The sequence below is a fragment of the Chroicocephalus ridibundus genome, chromosome 1, assembly GCF_963924245.1.
Source record: "Chroicocephalus ridibundus chromosome 1, bChrRid1.1, whole genome shotgun sequence".
Lineage (NCBI taxonomy): Eukaryota > Metazoa > Chordata > Aves > Charadriiformes > Laridae > Chroicocephalus > Chroicocephalus ridibundus.
The window spans coordinates 191,101,241-191,115,654 of NC_086284.1; the positions used below are offsets into that span (position 1 = coordinate 191,101,241).

At 37.5% G+C, this 14,414-nt stretch overlaps 1 protein-coding gene across 1 annotated transcript in view; it reads right to left on the reverse strand.

Moving 5' to 3' along the window:
- Window positions 1–14,414, reverse strand: part of BMT2 (base methyltransferase of 25S rRNA 2 homolog) — a 36,854-nt gene that overhangs the window by 5,156 nt on the left and 17,284 nt on the right. The window contains exons 3-4 of the mRNA XM_063323194.1: window positions 9,428–9,601; window positions 1,753–1,867 (exon numbers count right to left, since the gene is read on the reverse strand). Coding sequence (XP_063179264.1) covers window positions 1,753–1,867; window positions 9,428–9,601 — 289 coding nt within the window. The remainder of the gene's footprint in view (window positions 1–1,752; window positions 1,868–9,427; window positions 9,602–14,414) is intronic.

Sequence of the window (14,414 nt, forward strand, 5' to 3'; positions counted from 1 at the left end):
CATCAAGCTATGGTACTATGTCAGATGACAACAAATCAATTATCTTATCATTCCCTTGCACTGGGAGATAGCCTGAAGAACTGGTTAGTGCACAGAAATTGCAGCTACCTGACTACCCCCTCTCCTGTTGTCTGGCCTGGATTACTCACATTCCTCCATTACATCCACAGAAGCAACCCTTCTGGGACTCTTCCAATAATGGCTTTGGTCACTGTACATTTGATTTTCATGAGAACACAAGTAATTTTCTTATGAAAACAGCAGGATAGACTAGATATCAACTATGCATACCCAAAATTTAATTGTTAGATTCAGCTCGTGTAACTTCGGGTGCCTGGGCTCCCATTATAGTCACTGAAGAACTAATTAATACAGCCCCCGACGTTAAACCACAGTGCACCTCACAGCTGACATTTAGGTTTCACTGACTATTTTTAATAGATCTCCACTGACTGTAATTGGAACATAGAACCTCAGATGTAGACACCGATGATCTATGTGTGTTAGCTAGAAATTTACTTGCCACGTATTATCATTTTAGATGCCATAGCCTGCCACTTCAGTGGCATGCGTCTCGTTTAGATCCTGTGCCATGCCCAGCAGCCCTATGCAGATGTCCTACAGCCTCTTAAGCAGTGGAAGGCAATCGTGTTTGGGCAACTGATGCCTATTCTTCAAATTAGGCAAGATGGAGTCCACTCAAAGTTTCTTTGTGTTTTAGATAAAACTAACACTGAATTGATTTTTAAAGCCATTTATCAGACTCAGGTTTTTTTTCAATAATATCTTTCATCACCTCTAAGCATATATGCAAAAATATAAAGTAGGTGTTAATGGAATAAACCTGGTGACCACAACAAAATACCATGCATTTAGCATGTAAACCACACCGTAGCAAATAAGAACATTACTTTCAAGTTAACTGTAATATTGTACTTGTACACTTCTCACCTCTCACTTCTATAGAGGGTTACCTTAGGCCACTGAGTTTAATAGAGCATGATTTTAAACTGTAAGTGGTCAAGATGTGTATGGTCAAAAGCTTTTCTGTCAGAAATGCATTGTTTCTGTATCTTTTCATTTTCATTCCACTTTGTTATTTTGCTTTGTTGATAAACTATTAGGACTGACAAAAGTTGAGTCAAAAGCAAACGACAGAAAGAACATATGCTTACAGCTGAATTAGTGCATTTGAGGACCTTACTACCTAGAGAAAACGAAGCAATTTACCCCAAAAGTGCTGATAAATTTGTCCCTAGGGTTGCAGTTCAATAATAATTCTAGCAAAAAACTGAAAAGCCCCATTACAGTGCACTTCCGGTTACTAAAACTCCCCAAAAAACCTCCCCAAGTACAGTCACTGATCATTTCCTTCTGTCAGTGAATGCAGCTTCTATGAGGTTCATGCCTAACCATAAGCCCACTCAATTTTTACTTACGCCTTTTAAGATGCAAAGACTCATCTGAAATGCCATTAAAAGATGGCTACTAGAACCTTCCAATTTGAAGATTTACAACTACATTATAAAGGCAGAACTGCTGAAAACAATTTGATTTTTAAAACAACACAACTACACTTTAGATCCTGTTCATGGGAAAGGATCTTGTAGGAGGGGCACAGTTCCTATTTAAGCACAGATATTTAGGATACATACTTCAGTATTAAACATACTTTTTTTTTTTAACGTCATTTTGAAGCATTCTAAAATATTTGAGAATCAAATTATATTAAATTCAGAAAACATTACATACCTCAACAGCTGGAACAATATCTATGCCAACTGTCAGAAATTCTTCAAACTTCAGAAATGGATTAAAGCAGCTACCAACATCAAGTAATCGGATCTTCCCCAAGGAGTGGAGCAATCTAAGAAGCAGCAAAAATTCAGCTTTATCAAATGTTTTTTTGAAGCTATATTCTGAATTACAATTTCAGATAACTAATGCAAAAAAATTCTCATAGAACACCACAGTAGTAACTAATAGAAATGAATGCTATACTTGAATTGCTGAGATACCTAAAGGACCACGCTCTATCAGTAAAGCGGATGGTCCTCAAGCGGAAGAGTTTATGTTCAGAGCCGCTGTTATACTATTAACTTGTGAACTTGTAGTAAGAAACTAAAATGGCAACTTGTGTGCCCACTAGACAGGTTTTCTCTACTGCTTTGTGTTTCCCACTTACCTTTTTGTGGTATTTATTGGTGTTGAAGTCACCCAAGTCACCAAAGTTAAAATTTCAGGAGTTTAAAAGGGAAACTGGCAACACTCTGTGACCTACCCCCTTGTCAGTCCAATTTTAAAGGGCATCTGAAGTCAAGTGCCATAATTGGTTTAATAAAGACAAGAGAATACATAATGTTTTTTCAAGGTAAACAAAAAATATCAAAGAAATGAAAGCATTTAGTTATTCTCTGCAAAGTTTTTAAAATATTTTATTTGCTTTATGTTAGCTAATATTTTTTAAAATGCTGGAGGTTCACTCCAATTCTATTTTCAATGGATGCTGTGAAAGAGTTAGATGAGTCCATGCAAAGTTGTAGGGAAGTTATTCTAAACATCTGAATGAATTGAAGTATTCCCTCAAAACTACTTGGGAACAAAAAGTCTATTGCATGCCATGCCATCAGTTTTCTTTTGGAATATCCAAAAGCTTTTTAATGAGAAACAGTCAAAAATAGCCATCTAGTTTAAGAAAGAGAGTCCTAATCAGACTAATTCTGAAGTACTCAAAAATGAAGATTTATCCCTTAAGAATTCTGAAGAACGTTTTACTAAGCAAAAAAAACCCCCAAAAAACCAAACACACAAACTACCTCCTTATCTGCCACTGTGTGATGACCCTCCTATTCAAGGTGAAATTATAGATAAGAGGACTGATGGCTGTAATGCTAAATGCTTAGCTATGCTACCAAAGAACAAAAGGTGAATTTTTAAGAAAGAAGGCGGGGGGATTGAGAAATCAGGAGTTACTGCTTGGACTGACAGAAGGAGGTTGACAGACTGCTGAGGACACTCTGATACATTACCAGAATGCTGCAGAGATGCACACAGACCCTTCCAAAATATCATGGAAAATGAAAAAACAAACAAAGAAACAAACAAAAAACCCCCCCCCACCACCAAACCCAGCACACTGAGTAACTGGCACATCATCATCTCAAACAGATTCCAAAATTTCCTAGGGTAAAAAAAACCCTGGAAGAACAGGAGATCAGAAATAAAATAGCAGACTGAAGAAATGAAGAGAGGACACTCTCGTACTGTCTGGTAGAAGCTCCCACTATAGCAAAGCAGAAGATACGCTAGAGGCTGGCAGATGAGATTTGCCTTTTCTTGGGAAGCTCTGACATCACCTGTAACCAACTGCAAAACCAACCTGAAATGCGTTTATGAAGATAAAGACATTGTTGCTCTTTCCTTTAAGTTAAATACATAGTTTAAAAAAGAAAAGAAAAAAGATGCCTGACATCTTTTGAGGATAATGACAGCTGACTTGCCTCTGAAAGCACTCTTATCTTCCAAAGGACAGTCTCTTTGACCAATGCCTAGAGGAACATTTGTGGTCTTCAAGTTTGCAACCATAGGCATTTTCTTCATGACTAAGGTAGTTACCAGTGTATATCATGCAGCATCAGATAAGATCAACACACCTGTACGACAGTACTGGCAGTCAGCTATCTTGTCGTCATTTAAAGGTTTTGCCTCATCCTGGCACTTAGTTTGTCTAACCTGGTACACTGTCCTTCTTAAAACAATTAGAATTTGAATGTTGCACTCAGTGACCACTAATATAAAGCAATCAGCTGTTGAATACACCCTACAGTCAAAGACATTGTTCTTCAGTTTGTTTTATTTTCCGTGCATTTTGAATTTGGAGGCCCTTGCTGTTTATTTTTTCTTTGCAATTGCAATAGACCAGTAAATGCTGGAGTTAAACAATTCTGTTCAAGTCCGCTAGTACAGACTTTACACCAGCCTGTTCTTTAAAGCCCAACTTAATGAGTGCATCCGCGTATCAAAAAAAAAGAAAAAGAAAAAAAGAAAATATACAGCACCACTAGCACACAACAGTTTGAACTCTTTCTATTGGATCATTTACAGGGCTGCATCTAAAAATTTCCATCGTGATTTGTAAGATCTTAGAATATCCAAAATCCATTAATAGAGGCAAACAAAGGCAAACTCACTGCTTCCACAGGGAATTCTCAGGGTGGAGAATGGTAACTTTCCAGCAAGCAAATGTTGCTTTTTGCTGAAGTTTCTGTAGTGAATTCTAATTGGCATCTCCAAAATAACGTTTGTCATGTTTCTGGGAAAGATTCAGCCCTAGAGAGACAGGTAACTGCAAAAATTTTCAGAAATAAATCTGCAGGGTCAACGGAGTCCAACAAAGCCATGGTTGTACTCATAGCAACAACAAAGCAGTATGAATACTGCAGGAAAAAAATAAAAAACTTTAAGCAGCAATCAAGAGATCTGGGTTTCCTGTGTTCCTCCTAGACTCCCAGTGATCTACCACAGAGAGGATGCTGGAGAAGCGAGAAAAGATTTCTTGATGCATTTGGCAGAATAATAATGCGAAGTTTAAGGATTTTGCTTCTACATGGAATAGAAGATAATCAGGGGATACTTCTGTCCTGATACCAGCATCACACCAATGCAAATAGTGCGACAATTATCTTTAAGTGTACACGTTACCAGGCTACTCTAAGTCAGCCAGGAGCAAGTGAGATTTCAGAATGAAGACAACAGCAACAATTTTTTCCCAGTTTGGATGCCAATCCCAATGTAATCTGTACAACAGGAATCTGAATACTGCAGAGTGACCATTCAGATCCAAGTGGCCATAAATCACAAACATGGGCTGAAGTAGTGTCTTTTTCCACATAAGGCTAGTATGAGATTTCTCAGACCAGCACATATCCTTGTCTAGCAAATGGAGACACTAATGGCAGCCTCTCTCATTCAAACACAAAAATGTATGTCTGTAGATATGCTTGCATTCTACATAAGAGTCCAATGGTAACAGCAAAAGAACAGAAGACACATGGGACCACAGGAAACACAAGAAGGAACATGACTATATAATGCAGATAAAATTTCCCATAAAGAAGAATGACAGCCTCTAGAGATCTTAACATTTTCCATTTAAAGTGTTTGATGAGATACTCGTACAGATTAAAATTAAGCAGCACAACCCAAAGCCCTCTAATCTCCGGGAGAGCCCACTTCACTTACGGAGAGTGAAAAATCACTGTGATGTATTCTGTCTTCCTCTCTTACAAAACCTGCATTCTTGGCTGCAGCATTTTTTTGACTGGGTGAAGGGGGACACAACTTCAGACTACTACAGCATTGGGGCACACTTCCGGAAAGCTACAACGCTGGATTCCACGCTGAGCAGAACCCAGAAACTCTCTTCTACACTAATGGACAACATATCTAAGGCATATGATACAGGGCAAATTCACTCTGGTAACTGTGTGTCACATCCAAGAAGCCTTGTAGTCTAAATTCAATGCAAATGTACTTTGAAACCTTAGAAGTAGCAGAGATTCAGATGCTCACTTGTGTCTTGACTTCCTGTTGCTTGTCAGGTTTTGCTGCCTCTCAGAACACAGGTGCAATGAATCTCTTAGTAGCAATTCTCAGGCTGCCGGTTATCAGTAGGAACAGGATCCTAGTTAGGTGCTTGAAATAATTTTGAAGCTCTTCAGAAGCACTTAGATTCAGTCACTGAACATATACAGAGAGCACAGACCACTAATTCAGATGGTCTGAAGACCACTGGTTCAGATGCCTACTTTTTCAGCACTGGAACTCTTAAGTCACATTCCTCAGTGAGAATATAACTGTGACGATTGCTGATCCAGCGAGCCTATGACTTTGTTAACAATTGTAGTCTTGTGGAATTCATCGCTAATCAACCTTCAGTCCCCTGTTTCCTAATGATATTCAGTCAAGGCAACATTAAAAGCAACGGAAATACTCTGCCACTGCAGGTAATCTCCAAGCACATCTTGAATTCACAGTTCTGCAGTGAATTAGTGTGCAGGTAGAAAAACACAACGCAAATAGTTTAACATCAGGAACTGGTAAAGAAGTGTACATAACCTGGGAAATCAGTGCATTTTAAATGTATCCCACACTTGTTTATTCCAAGAACTTTATTAAATGGACTGCAGCTCTTGATTAATACCCCCTTAAAAATGCACCTATTATTCAACTAGGTGTTGTGCGGATAAGCAACATTTTCTCTTGGAAGCAGATAGAAATAGAGCACAGTTATACGACCATAAGGAAAGTCACTTTATCTCTGAAATTAATCACTTCAAGTGCTGATCTCCTAGTTTACAGTTTTCAATTACTCTTATTATTTATCAAGGATGGGAGGTGGAAAAAAAAATTCAGAGGCCTTATACTGTTGTCAGAAGAGAAGAACAAAGCTATGTATCTGGTTCTGAGTGGCAACACTAGTATGCCTCAAATCTTTCATACTATCCGTGCATAAAGATATCCACTAGGAAGGTCTAGCTTGCTGAGCTATATCAAAGAAGGAATGATAGGTTGAACCTTAAGAAGCAAACCAACATGTGGGAAGAATTCATACCAAAAACGCTGTGATTTTCACCATTAAGGATAAAAAGCAAGACTGCTTAATTTGACAGAAAAAGAAGAGAAACAACTCAAAAAGAGAACAAAGAGAGGACTGATTTATTGAAGGGAGGAGCTGCTAAATAGCAGATAACGGCTGCTTTTATCTTGCAAGACTGAGCCATTTTCATGTCCAGATTCACAATAGGTGCAGTTTTAATGTTAGAGACATAAGAACTTGTCCTGGGATGGAAGGAACTACTGTGGACAATACATTATTTTTCATACAGATGAAACTAAAAAAGGACTGTTCACATTAGTTATTTCTGTGAGACTCACCAATTTTAATATGGCAAAGAGGCGAGCAACATGAGCAACTGAAAATGGGTTCAAAGTAGCTGAGTGATTTCCTGAGTTGCAGTAAACTTAGCCCTTCTGGTTCCTATGATGTTTCCTACCGTCACGTTTAAGAGCTGGCTGAGTGCCTCCTATTTGTCTCTACATCTCCCAGCATCTTTTTTACTACCTGTACTACCTTTTTATTCCTGAGCTAGCTCTGCTCCTTACCAAGCAAAGTACAGTCTCTCCACAATGGCTTGCCAGTAAAGGTAAGCTCAGAAAGAGTTCCTATGTAAGCAGCCTCTTTTTAATACTACTTGAGAGGGGATTACATATGGGAAGAACAAAGTTATTGTCTTTACACTTAACCAGAGTAAAACAAAAAGTCATAGGCTTAGCCATTCCTATAGACAACCCCACAACTCTTATTTGTAGTGTTACCTGACCAGAATTGAGTGACAGTATTTGAAGAAGAGTGTGTGTATGGGGAGGTTCCTCCCATACTCCTCGTACCAAGACCTCACCAAGATTCAGAATTCACTAATTGATCAGTGAAGACATGGTAGAAAAGCATTTCAGGAGGAAAGTATGCTTTGTGTAATACACAATCCATTTTCATTCTGATAAACTCTGTAATTTCTTCTATAGGGCATAGAGGAAGAAATTGAATTTTGATTTCTCTGGGTAGTAACTTAGAACAGTTATGCACTGTTGCTTTAAGGTCTGTACAGCTACTAAAAACCTTACCATCATTTGTTGCTTACTCAGGTAAATATTACGAATCTTGCCTTTGCCAGGTTTGTGGATGTATGTATTTTTAGAGTTTTGAGAATGAAGATAAAAATCATCATCACTCACTATATTAACAAATACTTTTAAATTTATTTAATGAAGACTTCTCTGTTAGCTACTTTCTATACACACTAGTCAGAACAAAAGGTAAGGCTACAGACTACTGGTAGCAAGAAGAAACTCATGTGAAGTTAGCTCTGCAATGGCCATTATAAACTGTACAAAGTACGAAGACGGAGAGCTAATGCTGTCTCATAAACGCAGAGACAGCTAGTGCTTTACCACAACAAGGCCTCCCACTGGAAGGCAAATCAACTTTAAGTAGTGTATGATCATCAAACCTATTGATTGAATCAAACAAGTACCAACAAACTGCTATTTATAGTAATGCTAAAACCATGTGTTAACAAATGCCAGAATTATTGAGATGTTATAAGGTATTAGTATCTCATCAGCCCTTTGTGCAAAAGTGCCTGGCAGTCCTCATTAAAACCAGGTATTCAGTTTGAGGCTGACTTAGCAAAATGAGCACTAAAAAGAGGAGTCTGTGGGGAAAGTCAGTTTATAAGAAGCCACTACTTCCATTTTGGAAGCATCTGTTGTCTTGTCACAATAGGACAACAACAGGGTAAGTGTTTTTGTTCTGCATGTAACTATTCAACTACATAAGCATTTGGGATCTTTATGCCTTTTGCAAGTTACTTTACAAACATGAGAAACCACAAAAGATACCAGCTCATAAGGACAGACACATCTGCTAATGACATTAGTAACATGCTCATTCCTTTCCTAATATTATAACTTAAAGGAAGTTCTGATCACAGATGATGTGCTACAATAATAAGAAAAATCTCTTCAACAGAAGAAACACCATTGCAGATAGTTGTAAGAATTGGTCTATGAAGAATGTGAAGCAAGTCATAAGTGTAACACTTAAGGATAATATGCCTATGCATTCATTATTCCTTATACTTGCAAAAATATTAAATTCTTTCCAACACATGGAATAGCCACAAACATGACCCATGTTATTTAAGAAAATAAGGAGGGTGGGATCGTAACTGAAATAGTAAAGCTACTCCTGAATGCCAAAAATAAAATTCTTACTTGAGTGAAGGTCAAAACCAAAATTAAAACTGTTGTTAGGAAAATACCTCAAGGATACTACAACTTCTGCAGAGCCTGTCATCAGAAAGCTAGCACATGTAAAATTAAGGGTTATAATTCAAAATTGCTTTTGAAGTGTATAATTGGAATCAAGAGTTTCTCTGCAATTATTTATGAAGAGAAAGTTTTAAGTACTCTGATATTTACATTTGGCACTTAGTACTTACATAAGCAATTGACTTTTCAACAATGCTGAACAACCATTAGATTCTAACTTAATTAACGTCTCCCTTATTTCACCTCAAGGTTTAATATAAATTGCATTGCACACCAATGACATACAAAAGTGAAACTGACAGCTTAGTCATCTTCATTAAAGTGTTAGAGCATTCGCAAACAATTTTTTTAAGGCATACACCAAAATATACAACATAAATATTTCTTGAAACGTATATATTCACATGAAAATGCCCCTTCTTAACTCTTAAAAATACATCTAACTGATCTAGTATGTTCCAGGGAAAAAAACGTCCAGGTAAGTCTTATCACACACAGAATGGGGGAAAAAGTCTGGAAAACAAGCAACACTTACTCTTCTGTTATAGCTTCATGATTTGTCAAGCCAAAGTTTGGCAAAGGATCTTCAATCTTGGGAGCCTGGGGAACATTTAAAGCTGGAGTGGTCTTAGAATCAAGAAGTGCCCTTTTTTCATCTTTCTCAAGTGCTTTTCTTTTCCCACCGTTCTGAAAATATTCTCGGCATACACTGAAAAGACAAAAAAAAAATTTCCCAGAAAAAGAGAGTGCTATTTTTTGGTCATTACTATAGATAAGACACATGACAGAGGTTTAAGAGATACAAGTCATGTCAGCTTTTAAACAAATCTGGCTTTTACTGCAACTTTGGTAAATCAGCTTTAGGAAAGATGCAATACACGTAAAGACACACTTGAAGTCAATTGGTGTTTTATTTCCAGAAATTGGGCCGTAAATCACAGTTGAGTAAAAGATTCAAAATAGTTTTATCTGGATAGACTTTTAGAGGAAGATAGCAGAAGTCTTGGCAGAACATCACCAGAGCATAGACTTCGGCTGTCACCTGAGTACCACAGTTCTCCACTAAGGTGCAAAGAGTTATAACTAGCTACTCATAAATGCAGGGGCTTTTGAAACATCTGTGTCTTGCAAGGCACATAATGTTGGGGAAAAGAAACATAATCCAGGCTTCTGGGCTAACTTATGCCAGTTTTTAATTTTAACTGAGTTTGCCTGGGATGTTTTTTGTTTTTAAGTAACAGATATCTACAGTAGCTGTATTATTGTGAAAGACTTATTTTAGCTTTCAATTTTTTCCCCATACTTATTTTGCTAACAGAAACCAGAAAAAAATAAACTGATCACACCAGAACAGAAACGTATACCAGTTTAAAGGAATGAATGTTATCAAAAATGTTAAATTACATCTGCATACCAGTAGTCAGCATTAGTGTATGAGAAGCAAGCATTATGTTCAAGAATAACTGAATTTTGTCCACAAAATAGAACTAAAATTGGAAACAATTTGTTGCTGTGAAATTAAAAAGCCTGACTCACCCTGAACAAAGCAGTATTTTTAATTAGATGTGCCAACCAAGTACTTGCATGGAAAGTTTAACAGATATAGTACTTGTTTGAATGATATTCTCATAACAACCCATTTTTATGACGCTTTCTTGAAATTCAATTTTCCTCTAATAAAGCTGCAGAGGTTTGAAGGAAAGGTTTCAGAAAACATACATTCAAGTGTAGTTTAATAACACCTTATACAAAGCAGGATCAAGATAACATAGTACTTCACGTCACAGATTCAGGAAAGGACATGTTGGCATAATGCTGCATTTAAATCACAGAGACAAGGACTCCGAATACACAGGCTTATCTAAGGGTTGGTGATATTATATCCAGCCTCTCCACCATATAAGATGTGAAGGATAAAACCAAGTCATTGGACTTGAGTTTCTCAAATGGAAACATACATAATCAAACAGGTACAGGTAGAAGTTGCTTTACTCTGAGATGGTAGGAAACGACCACTTTGAGTCAGTAAATGTGTAATTACAGTAACGCTTTATGTCCAGGTTACTAATTCTTGCCATGAGGGGGGGAAAAAGAATAAGTTATCCTGGATGCATTTCTGTGCTGACATGCTTATAGGACCTCAAGATCAAAACTGACCTGTGTCTAACAAAGTCAAAGCACAAGGAAGTTTTACTTGCTCAGGTAGGCCCTAGGCATTCTTGTACTATATATAAAAAGTCTAAAATGCAGACAGTAACCTTAGAGCAGAAAACACAGCTATATAAAAAATAAACTCAGTAAACATTATATTTATAATCAACAAGTTTATAATTCCAGTTCCTCAGTAATCAAAGCTATTTTCAGACCAAAGAGATGCCAGGTGGAATAAAGAAATAAAATCCACCTCTTAACAATATGGAGCAAGATCACATGCAAAAGCATGAACAACAGTCCAGGCTACAATACTCCCAGATATATAGACTGTGAAACCACACCCAACTCCATCCATCAGAGCTTGCATGTACGGAAAGACAATTCTAAAATCGACAAAGTTAAAAGTAGAAGGAGCCAGTCACTTAACTTAGCAGGAAAGAGATTAAAGACATCAGTAAACAAAACCCTAGAAAAAACACTTGAATTATGGCTGGTATGCTAATAAAAATGTATTTTATACTATTGTGTATTATTTGTTTATAAGCATATGATCAATTTAGAGCTATTTAGTTCTGTGTGTCATTTAGTCAAAGAAATGAAACTCGGGGAAAAAATGAAACTCAGCTACCTTACTACTTTGTTAGCATCTTGCAGTCTCTTTAAGTCTTTTTCCTCATTGTCTCTCAAGACATCCAGAATCAAGGGCAGTTGAAATAGTGTTGCACTGCCATTGATGCTGACATGTTAAGTCAGAACATCAAAAAGTTCGCAACCTTGGCTTTTTCTCAATTATTGATGTTATCAACCTTTTAACTCACCAGAAGCTGGTATGTTGTCCACCTTAATGCTTAATGAGCTGTTGCACTGGAGAACTACCTACTTGTAAAGTGTAGTATAAGCTCCTCTTGTCACTGAGAAGCCATTTCTTCCTCATTCTTGGTACTGGTACAAATCAGTATTTTTTCCATCCTTCTACTCTTGCCTATCGTGTCAACTGAGTTCTTATAATTCTATATTCTTCTTAACTGATCTTCCTTGTCTGCCCATAAGACACTATCAGAGTCAACCATGACGAGAGGCATCTTCTGCTCCTGGGTTTTCACTGGTAGATGGAGGGACCAGAACCACAGGAAGGCCCAAGACTGGGTTAAATTCTTCACATTCAGATCCTGGTCTGCATACCTGTGCAGTACCACAAGAAGGCAAACAAAACCAAACCAAACCAAAAAAAACCAAACCCAAAACCAAATCCATCCATCCAAACACAAAACCCCAGGAAACACTGCACTTCATAACCTCTGAGGGTTACCTCCATTTTACGCCTTTCTGAAGTTACAGTAATTCTGGCAGGATTACTACATGTTGCCCTTTTGGCTTCTGTGGCCACAGAGGAGCTGTATGTGTACCCGCCTCGTGGAAGCCGATCTCACACCTACCATGGGGTACAGCGAGCACCTGGGCAGTCACTGCACAGTAGCCAACCAGAGCTTACCCCATGGCAACTTGATGTAGCCACATGTTTAACTTCACAGCCATTAAAAGCTGTCATTGATCACAGTGTGGTTCTGCGTATGCAGCTATATAAGACTACATTTAACAATTGTCTCAAGGAACGAACAGAACATCCCTTAATTATCTACAAAGGGAAATAAAACTAAGGAATCTATTTGATAATTCTGAGAACTGACATGTCTGCATTTTGAACTGGCATTTAAGCTTTCAGTCTTTGATGAAACAATAATAGCTCTACAATTAACATACTTGTTTGTGAAGAATTGTGCAATGTAAATGCTACGTGAGCTAACACTTGCTACAGTTTACACAAACAGCGAAATAAACATTTCAGGTCTAAACTGTTTAAGTCTGCTGGCAGAGAGACAGGTGAGGTGTCCAGTTCATGTCTTTGCTTTAAGAAAAAAACCCCAAACCCTAGGTATTTCCTCAGTGAAACTTGTTTTCCATAATTCACATCTCAAAGTTGACCATCATGTTCTGCCATTTAGGCTGGACACGTATAGGAAGTTTTAGTAAAAGCCAATATGAATACATATTAATTTGTTAATATGCTCCAGCCAGGAAAGAGAAACTTCATTTTCGAATACAGCGACCAAACCCAAGGTTTTCAACAGAATATATAATTTCAAAAAAAGGAGGGGGGAATTCCTAAAGAAACACCTTATGAAATTAAAACCCCATGAAAGAATCAGTAGGTAGTTCTCCTCATCAAGTAATAATGAACAACTAAATTAAAACTGGTGTGGTCAGCTTTTATCATGGCCAAAAGCAGTTTCTGATAGCTGTTATCAATGCTCAGGGTTTCAAGCAGCCAGTTTTACAGGCTAAGAACTGACACAGTCCATCCCTTCCCTTCTGCTTTATAATGAGGAAAACATGAGCTTGACTCATGTTCCTTGCAGTATTTACTAATCAAAACCTAATATTGAAGATGAAGTTCACTGACGGTACAGACAAATAACATACTTCCCTTCAGAGCTGAAGGAAACTCTGGACTTATCATGGTTTCTGTCTGTAAAACGTTTTTCCCGTCCTCTCACACACTGAGGAATAAGTTTATTAGTGTCAACTGACAGAGCTGCTGTCCTGAAAAAAAAGCAAAAGAGTAAACTCTTCTACGGGCTTAACCCACCCACCTGCCAACCTCCAAAAAAAAAAAAAATCAAGGAAGGGGGAATTCTCAGTTTCCCTTGCACCCATTAATCATATCTAGAAGAGCAGAAAAGTTTATCTGGAATGGAAAATATTTTGCTATTGTCATGCACACCCAGCTTTAGGTTAAGGAAATCCTGTATTCAGCTATAAGTGAGACAACTAGGTTTCTCAACCTAAAGTATTATAACTTGTTATTATCACAGTTATATTTTGTTAAACTTCTAGTTGAGAAACTTCTCTACATTTTTCCATTTTATTTTTTAATACTTGGTCTCAGTTCTAGGGTTTTGAGAAACACAATTAGGTCTGTAATCGGATGTTTCTCTGGTGTTGTGTCCACCCCTCCAGCCCTAGCCAGCTTCTGGAAGCAGTGTCCTTCATTACTGGAGGATTCCAAGAACTTGAACATAGCCAAAAGTTACCATATGATCACTGTTCTAATTAGCTCCAGTGTTCAAACAGATATAGTTTTGTCAGAACAAAGTATTATTTAAGAGCAAAATGAAGACTGTCATACAAACATGAACAATAAACATTATGCCTTTTTTCTATTTTAAATGGTTTCACTCCTCCTGTTTATGCCACCTCCCTCTTAATTCCATTCTCCTGAAAGTGAATTGCTCGACTAACTACATTCATCAAGAAAAGCTGCAAAACAGTGTTGAAAGGACTTCAAACATTCATTCAGTCAGTCTTCC